At 46.3% G+C, this 12,316-nt stretch overlaps 1 protein-coding gene across 1 annotated transcript in view; it reads right to left on the bottom strand.

Annotated features, from left to right (window-relative positions):
• Window positions 1–11,877, bottom strand: part of BMP1 (bone morphogenetic protein 1) — a 150,102-nt gene extending 138,225 nt beyond the window's left edge. Inside the window, exon 1 of the mRNA XM_068274693.1 lies at window positions 11,642–11,877. Coding sequence (XP_068130794.1) covers window positions 11,642–11,786 — 145 coding nt within the window. The 5' untranslated portion in view covers window positions 11,787–11,877. The remainder of the gene's footprint in view (window positions 1–11,641) is intronic.
• Between the last annotated feature and the right edge of the window lie 439 nt (window positions 11,878–12,316).

Consider the following 12,316-nt stretch of genomic DNA (forward strand, 5'->3'; position numbering starts at 1 on the left):
CACCTGAGCACCAGCTATACTAATGTAATGGATGGATGTAAGTGGCTAGATAGTGTACTGGTTAAAGTGAACCTGAGATGGGCAGGAAAGAAAAAAAAAATTTTTTTTTTTTTTATCTGAGGGCAAACGTAACTTGGGTGTGGGTGGGGGGACACTTGTACACTGCCCCACTGAGCGCTAGCAAGTGCTTATCCGATGACAGGAGCAGCTGACAGGTGGTGAATTCACTGCTTTCAGCTGCTTGTGGGAAAAAAAGGCATAAACTAAAAATGTAAAGTAAACTTTAACAAAGAATCCCATTCGCTAATCAGCTATTCCTAGCTGAGAAGTGAAGCTGTGGCTGAGAAGAGAACACTGCTCGTTTCCTCCACCTACTCAGCATCTCCCCACTCTGACATACCTCATCATGCAGAGCCATAGGCTGAGCTCGGCTACACACAGAAAATATTCATACTTTGTGAAATATCTCAGAGGTCTGTGAAGTGGGAGAAATATTTTTGTGAATGCACTCACGATTCATTTACCCCTAGGCAACATATAGTTCAGACCTTCGCCTAGCACCATAGTGACCCATCCGCTTGGACGTTTAGCTGCCCCCTCCCACAAGTGATGGTTGATGAGATGCAGTCGATTCCACCTTACATTTAAATTGTATGAAACTTGGTCAATCAACTGCACTTCCTTCCGGTTTGAACTGACATTCGTATAACAGTTACACAGCCATCAAATGTGCAGCAAGAATGTTTTGTGCTTTGAGAAGCAGCTATTTTTTCTGATCGTTATAGCCACAAAACAACAAGAGAAAATAAAATACAACACTTGTGAGTTTCCACGTAGGGGAGCAACTACCCGACAGACTCCTCCAAGCAAGACTGTCGGCCCCTTTCCATACACTCACCCCCCCTTCCCACATGAATGGCTAGTCCCATACACACCCATGCAGGTTAAGTGTAGCAGAGCAGTGCATAATTCCCTGCTCCGGCACTGTATGGGGGTGTCCTCATCCTCCTGGCAGCCACTCGCTCTGCGATGCATGCTTGTCCCCCGATCACATGACAAGCACCAGGAGTCGGCAGTATGGCCTAGTGCACACCAGAGCGGTTCGGCTGCGTTTTGCGATCCGCTTGCGGCTGCGGATACGCTTGGGTAATGTATTTCAATGGGCTGGTGCACACCAGAGCGGGAGGCGTTTTGCAGAAACGCATACTCTCGGGCTGCTGCAGATTTTGGATTGCGGAGGCGTTTCTGCCTCAATGTTAAGTATAGGAAAAAAACGCAAACCGCTCTGAAAAACGGCAGTTCAGAGCGGTTTGACAGGCTTTTTTGTTACAGTAGCTGTTCAGTAACAGCTTTACTGTAACAATACATGAAATCTACTACACTAAAACCGCTTCACAAAACCGCAAAATGCTAGCTGAAACGCTACAGAAAAATAAGAAAAAGCGTTTCAAAATCTGCTAGCATTTTGCGGATCTGCTAGCGGTTTTTGGTGTGCACCAGGCCTATGTCAGTATTGAACTTGCAGCTGACAGGAAGATGATAAGATCTGATGCAGCGCTGGAGCAAGTAAAAATACATGCAAGATAGGAGGCAGGAGGAGAGGGCTCCAACAGGGGTTTTTGTTGCGCCACTGATTACACACAATTCTTTCCTACCTCCGGATAGATGGGGGTGCTGATTAAACACTGATAAAAGCTGCCTGTGTGCATTATGGGCTATGTTCCCAGAGGTAAGTGACACTTAAAGTGGCTCCGAGAAACTTTTACTCATTGCATAATTGTGTTCCTTTCATATATTATAGGGCATTCCTCAAGCCAAATACTTTTTTTGTTCTGTTTTATACTCTAATTGCCTATGAACTAAACAAGCCTTGCCCACAGCTCCTTTTGTGCCTTGGCACTGTAGCAAGGGCTTATGGGAGCTCAGTCTCAGGAGGAGGAGGTTACTAGCCAGAGATTTCAGAGGCAGAGGGGAGGAGGGAGGAGGAGGAGGAGGAGGAGAAGGGACTGAATTTACACACAGGCAAGCTGATAGCATCTCAGCCCTCAGCCTGTGACAAACAGAACATGGCTGCCTTCATTGTATCACAGGAATAAATAATCAAACTTTTGAAGCTAGATATGCTGTGTAAACTTCAGATAAGATCTATAGACTAGTTACTTGTTATAGTTAGTTTTTCATCTCAGATCCGCTTTAAGCCAGGAATATTAAAAAATAAAAATTAACTTTCCTGGGGCTTCTACCAGCCCCGTGCAGCCATCCCGTGCCCTTGCAGTCACTCACCGAGCCTCCAGTCCCCCACCGCCAGCTAGTTTTGTTTTCTCATACTACATGGAAGTAGTAAAATTGGAAGTGTGTGTACCAGGCTTTAGTCTCACGAGTGTCAGCAACTGACATCCTCACCACTGCAATAGCAGGGTACCTCCATGCTACTGCACAGGCCATCAAGTCCACCTGCGCAGTGCAGCCATGCTCATTCATGGACGGAAGCTACGAAGAAGAGGGCCCTGGAGACCAGCGGCGGGCTCAGGAGGGTAGAGAAGCCTCTGGGCTCAGGGACTTCCTTCGACTAAAGGTAATGTATTTTTAAATCACAGGTTTGGTCAACTTCAAACATATCTGTGGTCAACTGCCAATCAGCCAGGAATGCCAACTCATCATACACATATTCACTATGACTCCTCCCTTGGATCATTTGTTTTTGAGAAAGCTTCTGTCACATTATTTGAGTTTACACACATGGAAACAGCGTTACACGTACTATCAAATTGTTTTCATTGGCACGTCCAGTGAACAGCTGATCAAACTCTGTTGTAAGCAGTTTCCTATCAGCCTGCACTAGAAATCATATCCAAATCTTGTACAATTAATGCAGCTAATGGCTCCTGCAGCATGATGGGGATTTCTGTCCAGTCTATAACTACACCTTCTGGGCTTGCAAAGAAATGTTATTTCAGCTGCAGCCAGTTCATAGCCATCAGCAAATAGTTACAAAAAGACTTTTGGAACGAGATACATTTGTAACAATTTTCACTTTTAACTTGGAATCCCAGGAGAAGCTCCCCTCCATGTAGATTTGGATAGCATGGGTTAAAATCTCAGTCAGGTTTTTATAGCCATTTGCATCCCTGCTGAAGAGATTCTCTTAGGGACTATTCAAAATGCGATGCAAACGCCACAGATACGGACACAGTGCAGAAAGCGCATTCGCTCAGGACGCACTGACCACGTACACATTCCATCCACTGTGTTTGTGTTGCCACCTGTCCGCTGGTACTTCCACCACTTCTCCTGGAGACCAGGAAACAGAGGGCTTCCTGCCAGCTTGTAAAAACCAAAAAAACACAAAACAAAAACAAAATGTGAATCCTACCTAGCAAAATGGAGGATTCTCATTGGTCCACCATGAACCAATGAGAATTTTTTTCTGTTGCGGACAAGTAAGCGGTCTGCATGCAATGACCAGCTTATTGGAAGCTGACAATGTCCATTCCCATAATCTTCCACTGTGTCCCACTTTCAGCATTTATGGCACGCTCACATTACTAACATAGGATGCATTTACCATTCGATTTTGTGTTTATAAGGCCCCGTTCACACTTGCGTTTTGCCTTGCAAACGGACCGGATCCTGATCGGATCAGGACCTGATCGGAACCGTACGGTTCCGATCAGGATCCGATCAGGATCCGGTCCGTTTGCATCAGGCATGCATCAGGCTGCCATCAGGATCCGTGGGCAAAAAAATAGCGAAATTAAATAAAAAAATGTTGGGGGTCAGCAGAAGGTGCACCTGTAGAATCAGGTTCCTCCGCTGTAGGCCTCACCTCCACCTCCGACATTCTGCCAAAACAGCTCCAGCACGTCTGTCACTGCTGCTCCACTCCAGACATGCTTGGCCGATGTGTCCCCATCCGAAATGGCCGCTTGGATACGCATAGGAAGTGGGGTAGAACGTCAGGTTTTTGTAGGCAGTGTGTTCTGTGCCTTCCGTTTCCCATTGGTTTCTGTGTTCCTGATGGTGCTGTCAGGCTCCGGTCAGGATGCGTGGGCCGGAGATCCGGACCCAAAAAATAGCGCATGTTGGAAAAGAGTCAGGAGTCCGGATCCGATCCGGCTCCGGTACGTACGGAATGGACGCGTGTGAACGTCCGCATAGACATTACATTGCTATGCGGAACGTACGTTCCGTTTGTACAGTATGCGGTCCGGATCCGATCCGGAAAATACTGATAGCGAACGCTAATGTGAACCGGGCCTTAAGTGTTGTACTAAACACGGCATTTTATAACTCAAGGTGAACAGGCCATTTTTCATCTTCAGGCCTTGTTCACATTGCGTTCGGCTCGCGTGTCTGTCCATGGTGCGCTTTTTTTTCCGCGTTCTTTTTAAAGCGTTTTCCGGAGATTTTCTGCGCGTTCGCTTGGTTTTGTGGGCATTTTTGTAAGCGCTTTTGGAAACCGCTTCAGTCTTTTGATCCGGAAAAAAAAAAAAAAATCCAGAATACAATGTATTTTTTTTTCTTTTAAACCGCCCACGCAATCGCTTGCCAAAGCGATTGTGAGCGTTTTGCGGTTTTTCCTATACCTCCCATTGTGGCAAATCGACTAAAAAATGGCCCAAGCACCGCTTTTCAAAGCGGATCGCAAACAAAGAGCTCTGATATGAACTCTATGAGAATAATTGCACAAGCGCTTTCAGGGCTATTTTGAAAATCACCCACACTTAAAATTTTCCAAAAACACCTATAATGTGAACAAGGTTTCACAGGTTCTAAACTGTACTCTTAGGCTGGTTTCACACCAGGACGTTGCGTTTTAGGGGACGTTATGGTCGCACAACGTGCCCCTAACGCAACGCCTGGTGCTCCCTGCTTTGGACGTCAGAGTGAGCCGCGTTGTGCAGTTCACTCTGGCGTCAGTGATGCCGTGATGCGCGCTCTTGGACGCATGCGGCATCACGTGGTCCCGCCGGCCAATCGCCGCACAGAGCGGCCGCTCCAGGAAGTAAACACTGCATGTCACTGAGTGCAGTGAATATTAATTAGCCATGTGCCTGGCCGCTCTCCGCTCCTCCCCAACGTTACTGAGCATGTGCAAACAGTCTAACGCAGCTCTGCCGCTTACAAAGTACTGCATGCAGTACGTTATATTATGGCGCAGCGTTACACTAACGCAACGTGGGCACTGTGAACAGCCCATTGATTTTTCATTGCTGTGCGGTGGGGTGCGTTACAGGCTGCTCTAACGTGCGCCTGTAACGTCCCACTGTGAAACCAGCCTTAGACCAAGTTCACGCCATGTGTGTTGTGTAATGCCCGCACTATACACAGGCATCATGCAGCGCTCACATTATTTTCATAGCATGAAGAATTGCTATGTACTGTGCTCATTATCACACAGTTTATCCACAAAGGCGCTGTAGAAAGTGGCCATGCTGTATGATTAGTGTACAGTATTTACATGCGGCACCCTGCATAGTGTGAACTCACCCTGCCCTAATTGGAGTTTTATTGAAGTCTGTGTCCCTATTTCAGGCTCATTTTTCATCTTTTATCAATGCTTGATCCGCATTTTAGTAAAAAGAAGAGACACTGGAATTTGCAGCCTTGCGGTTTTAAGTTACATCTATTGCTATAAACGCCTCTGGGATGCAGAAAAATGCAGTGAATGCATTGCTCATTAGTCTCCACATAACCCATCACAGTGACACATAGCCGGTCCTATTCTCACTAGAGTCATGTAAATGGAAGAACGTGCTCAGAGCTCCCTCTGTGGACAGGACCAGACTGCCTGTGTGGCAGCATCGTGTATCTACATCAATGTGTCTCCGGAAACTACACAGCTTTATCTGGGAAAACTCCATCACTGACTTCTGCAGAGTTCCTGGTAAACGGATTGTTCTCTGCCACCTGGCAGCGCTGCACAGCGTTGAGCCTCCTAGAGACACGTCAGGCCGCAACTAATTAACCTAATTACAGGCCCCATGGAATTGGTGACTTGTGAGCCAACTAATAAACAGCTCTACTACAAAATGGAGTAAAATGAGCATGAGGCCTCTTTTCCACGGACTGTTGAACTGTGTGCTCAGCAAGCAGTTACCAAGCAGCAGTGAGCAGATACCAGGCAGCAACAAGCAGTTATTAGGCAGCAGTGAGCAGTTGTGAGAGTTTGAGAGGCATTTCACTGCCTATCAACAGTCCGTGGAAAAGAGGCCTTAGGGGCCATTCACATTACAAACATGGACGGTCACGCATGCGGAACGCAACGCATGAGAACGCACGCCATCCGCGTTTGTATGCGTTGCGTGGCTGATCCCATCACTGAAAAGTGAATGGGACAGCCGCGCGTTTTTGCAGCATGCGTTCCCGGACCGCACTGGTCCGGAACGCATGCAGTGTGAACATCAGACAGTGCACTCTATGCACTGTCTGATGTCGTGCGTGTCGGCCTCCTGCACACGTTTCCAAAATGCAGCTGGAAAACGCGTGCAGTGTAAACGGGCCCTTACACTATACGCTGAAAAACTGATGCGTCTTAATTTTCCATAGCAGTGCATTGTGAAAAACACCTCTCAGTTAAAACATGTATAGTGTGAACTGAGCCATAGGAAAACATGGGCATTACTTTGTAAATCAGTTTTCTTTCAGTTAAAACATAGAGCAACTGATTTAGTGTAAAAGGACCCGAAGGGTCCATTCCAAATCAGTTGCTGTCAGTTATAACTGAACGGACAACTGATGTGCAGCCCAGTGTCCATGGTTCACCAAGGGTCAATTCACCTTATATGAGTCTGTTTTGCACCGCTCCACAGGGGGACTCTGACCTGGCGCCCACTTGATCTGCTGTAGCCTCTACCTGCATTGATGACTGTAGTACTTTTACTTTGTTGCCAATAAAGATCCCTAATCGCAGTGCCAGCCTTGCCTCTCCTCCTCTCCATGAAATACTTGCCATCTGCACTTAGCTTAAGCACGCTTTTTAAAGGGACCCTTACGGTCATAACATCTTTGCAGACTAGTCAAGTCTCCTGCTGCAGTACTACTGAGTGCTGGAATCTTGCATCCCTCACCTTATATGAGATTTAACCGAAAGCTTTTCACAATGCAATGCTATAGAACAACTGATAAGATAGAACGCATCAGTTTCTTAGCAGTCAGCCTTAGGCTGTGTTCACAGTGGCCGGTGCATTCCCTGTAAATGCGGGAACAGGAAAGTGGCACCGCACGTTACCCACGCATTGCATACAGTGAAGTACAAAGAAGCATATAGTCAATGAAAAGTATGCTTCACTGTCAATGCACGTGTTTTGCGGTAATGCACTGCAGTATGCCAAACGGCTTTACACGTTCCACACTGTCAACGTCGCTATAGGTGGTGCATTACAACGGGGCAAGCTTCGCTACGAAGCGGCGGATACGCCCCGCCGAAATGTGGCCTGGGACACAACAGAGCGCTTTGAGTGTTTTGGGAGCTCCGACAATCGGCGGCGGTTTCAATAACGCTTTGCTAATGTAAGTCTATGGTCTGCAGCCTACTGGACCAATTGCAATTAGGGCAAATCGCAAGACTTGCAGCATAAATACCACACCTAAATCGACAGAAAATGCACCTCAAATCTCTCCCAAAACGTTCACACAAAAGCAACTGGGATAGTGCTTTGCAATTTGCAGTCAGTTCCTGACACTCCCACCTTCAAGGACAACTGAAGCGAGAGGAATATAGAAGATGCCATGTTTTTTTTTCCTTTTAAGCAATACCAGTTGCCTGGCAGCCTTGCTGATCCTGTGCCTCTAATACTTTTAGCCACAGCCCCTGAACAAGCATGCAGCAGATCAGGTGTTTGACATTGTCAGATCTGACAAGATTAGCTGCATGCTTATTTCTGGTGCGAGTCAGCCACTACTGTAGCCAAATAGATCAGCAAGACAGCCAGGCAACTGGTATTGTTTATAAGGAAATAAATATGGCAGCCTCCATATCCCTCTCACTTCATTTGTCCTTTCACAGATAGAGGTTCCGCTGTGAAGGTGGAAGTGCCCATAGAACTGTATGGGCAGCGAGTTGGCATGCAGTTGGGATGGGACCCAGCAAGCATGCTTTGGCAGTGGATCCTAATCTGGTGATTGGCAAAGCCAGTGGATCCCGATAGGGTTGGTTCCACTAAAAGCGGTGCGATTGCAAAAAACACTGCTTGCCGCAGTTTTGTAGTGATCCCAGAGCAATCGCATCAGTGGCTACGGAAGCTAAACCGCAATCGTTTCAGGAAATCATGGCAAATCTCAGGTGCTGCCACAAAGTGCCTGCATTGGGTCCCAGCCCTAATTCTGCAGCACAGCTAATGCACTGTGCACTAGCCCATTATCTGGATCCTGATTTGTCAGTTTCTTTTGCTCTTGAGGGCTCGTTTCCACTATTGTGGTGCGGAATCGCCTGGATTCCACCGCTGATGAAATTGCATGCGGATGCGATTCTGCGTGCAGTTTTTTGCCGCGAATTCGCATAGGTGAGGGTATATGCGATTTTAACCATGTCACGGCCTGCGTGAATTTACATTGGTACCTATGCGAATTTGCGGCAAAAAACGCATGGGGAAAACGCATGCGATTTCCCTATTAAATACATTGCATGCGATTTGCATGAATTCCACTCGCAGGCGAATTCTGCGGCTCTTTTGTGCGTTTTCTCACCGCTGAAAAAAAAAACGCACCTTAACAACGCTACAGTGGAAACAGGCTCATCCACTTGTATTACATGTGCGAATCTGCATGCGTTGGACGCATGCGGATTCGCGATAGTGGAAACGAGCCCTGAATGAGCATCAACACCCCTCTAGCTGAACTGGAACTCTGCCTGGGTCTAATTAGATTTCGAAGGTTAATGATTAATTAATTAGCTGTCAAGTAATTAATCATCTCCATCCACTAATCCTTACAATGGTCAAATATGACCCCAGAAAGGGATCCACATTTTTTGCCAGCCACTAGATAATCTTCTTATAAATCCAGTCTTGGGATTGAGAATCAAAAGGTTTTCAGCACAGTAGAGCCTTTGTAATGAGGACCCAGGGTTCATGTGCAAAAAGAAATGACTAGAGTCACTCTTACTTTATGAAATGGACTGTACATAGTAATCCAATGGAACTTTTCATTTGGATGGTGGATCCTGATCGACTTTGTTAAAATGATTTGATAAATGTCTAATCAGCATTGTGGGGAAAGGCCTGAAACCCACTGAAATCAGCAAACGCAAAACGCAACCGCTAGCGTTTTGTCTGAGCGGTTTGCAAGCGGATTCATGTGCGTTTTTGGTCATGTTTTGCAACATTGTATTTTTTTGCCCAGCGGGTGCGTAGCGTTTTGCGTTTTTTCCTGATTGGTCCTGTGAATTATTTTTCATTTTGTTACAGTGTGCTGAACCGCAAAAGCGCTCAGTTTACTTTTTGCTGAGCGTTTCCGCTAGCGGTTCAATACTTTACATTGAAGCGCTAACGCTCCCAAAATGCTGCAGGTCCTGCGTTTGCGTTTCTGAGAAACGCAAACGCTCCTGTGGAAGTTGCCCCATCCATTAACATTAGCCCAGCGTTTTGGCAAACTGCTAGCGTATCGCAGTGCTGCCAAAACGCTGCCAAAAGCGCTCCTGTGGGTTCCAGCCCAAAGAGTTTTTGATCAAACTACGAAATCCATACTTTAAATAAAAAATAGAACTGTATGATTTTTTTTTTTTTAAAAAGTTGACACACACACACACACCAAGTGATACAATACTGCTGACACACAGGTGACAATAGGTGACATAATGGACAACTACAATATCTTTCACCATTTCACATGTAGGAATTTTATGTCCAATTTAAGGCCTTATTTCCACGATAAGTGGAACTGTGTGCTCAATAAGCAGTTATCAGGCAGCAGTGAGCAGTTACCAGGCAGCAGCAGGCAGTTGTGAGAGCTTGAGAGGCATTTCACTGCCTATAAACTGTCCATGGAAAAAGAGGCCTAAAAGACAACTGAAGTGAGATAAATATGGAGGCTGCCATATTGATTTCCTTTTAAAACAATACCAGTTGCCTGGCATACTGCTAATCTTCTTGGCTGCAGTAGTTTCTGAATAACACAAGAAACAAACACGCAACTAATTTTGTCAGATCTGCTGCATGCTTGTTCAGGGGCTGTGGCCAAAATTAACAGAGGCAGAGGAAAGGTCAGCTGGACTGCCAGGCAACTGGTGTTTAAAATGAAATAAATATGACAGCCACCATATCTCTCTCTCTCATTACAGTTGTCCTTTAACATTCAACTCTGCCAATTAGGGTCCTTTCACACTGTGCGGTGCAATAGCATTGCTACATAACAGTGAAAAAACTTGCACTGACCATACAATGAAAGAATGCTTTGCTGCCACCCAATCTATACGATACGATTCTTTGTACGATTCTATTTATGATCCGATTAAATCCAACATTTCCTTCGATAAGGATTGAATCGAATCCTTATCGCACATGTTGGATTTAATCGGATCGTAAATAGAATCGTAATCGAATCCGTACAAAGAATCGTATTGTGTAGATGGGGCTTCAATGCGCACATTATCCAGTAAACACACTGCATTACTCTAACGGGACTCGCAACACAACATCCTATGTGAACGTACCATAAAAAAATCGTTGCATCACGTTGGGATGCGATGATATTGTCTGTTGCAACAGAACGCAATCGATTGAGATCACTTTTCCACGGGTGGTTGGACTGTGCTCTCAGTGAGCAGTTAGCAAGCAACAGTGAGCAGTTACTAGGCAGCAGTGAGCAGTTGTGAGAGCCTTTTCACTGCTGATCAACTGCTTGTGAAAAAGGACCCTCACTTCAAAAAGAGCTGCAAGTCAACCAATGGCTACACCAATGGGAAGACTGCACAGCGTACAGTACTATAGCACTGATTATAAGGTCACAAATAGTGACATATACTTTCATATTTATAAAACACCCCCCAGACATACAAAAATATAAAACGCCAAGCAAAGAATCTCAGTAAATCTCTGGCAGATGCAGAGTAATGTGAAACAAAAAAAACAAAAACACCAGTTCTCCACAGGAAATGATTAGAAAGAATCAAGATCTGGAAAGCTGGTGAACTTGTAATATTCAACACCCGCCTGTAACATGTAAAGAAGATTAAATCCATGTTTGGAAGCCTTTTAAAAAAATGAATTTATTAATACACTGAAGAAAAAAGAAAAATAAAAAAATAAAATAAAAAAAGGCTTTAGAAATTTCTAAAATTCCCCAACCTTGAATGTGCATCAAATTAATAAAGTGTTAGTTTTCAGTGAATTCAGGCATCAGCTTTCACAAACCAACCCCTAAACGCCTAATTTCCCCCTCCAGCTGTTCAGGAAAGTCAAGTACAGTTGTCAGCTGTGATAAGCCTCCTGTACACAGGTCCAAAGGGTGACAGTCAGCCCCATCACCCTCAATACACAAGTACAGCCAATAGTACACAAGTGCAGATAATACACTCCTGTCAGGGGGACAGTCAGACACCTCAGGGAGAAATAATAAAGTTGCATGTGAAGTATGTAAAGTTGTGTGTGATCCCTTCCCCCTCACTTATCCCCTCATTTCTCCCCCTCCTCCCCCCTCTCACCAGCCTTGCAGGGGTCCTTGTAGTCTATGTAGTCCTCCTGCTCGTCCAGCTCCTGGTAGAGATCCGAGTAATCCTGCCCCTGTGCCAGCAGCAGAAGCAGTGCAGCCAGCGGCCATAGCAGCAGCAGAGAGCCAGTCCCGGGCATCCCGGCGGCTGTGGTGATGGTGGTGGCGGCAGCAGCTGTAGCTGTGGCAGGGCTGCCTCTGCTCGCCTTTTCTCTGCCTCTCTTTTTGGGATGTGATGTTTCAGAGAGGCGGGCTTCGCACGGATCAGCCCCCTCTGCAGCCCGTGGGATATCATTGTGTCCTAATGGGGAGGGAGGAGGAGAGCCGTGCGGACCTCTCGCCCCTCTCTCAGGGCTTGCCCGGGGATTGGAGGCTGCTGGGCACAGCGCCGAGCTCGGCTGGGATGCTGTTGGTTTAGTCTGACCCGATGAGACGTAACGCGAGGAGAATGGGTATCATGGCTGTGTATGGTGGTGTGCAGAGCATCGCGGCGTCCCCCTCTGCAGAGCATTCCTCATTTATCCTGCAGCAGGGTCATGTGTGGAGACGCATGCAGAGCATGGCTCCTATCCCTGATCCTCTCAGGCAGTGTGTGCACCAGCAGTCATGTATAGGCAGATCTTCTCTCTCTGGAGAGCTCTGCTGAGGGGCACTACAGGTGGGTGCTGAG

The sequence above is a fragment of the Hyperolius riggenbachi genome, chromosome 3, assembly GCF_040937935.1.
Source record: "Hyperolius riggenbachi isolate aHypRig1 chromosome 3, aHypRig1.pri, whole genome shotgun sequence".
Lineage (NCBI taxonomy): Eukaryota > Metazoa > Chordata > Amphibia > Anura > Hyperoliidae > Hyperolius > Hyperolius riggenbachi.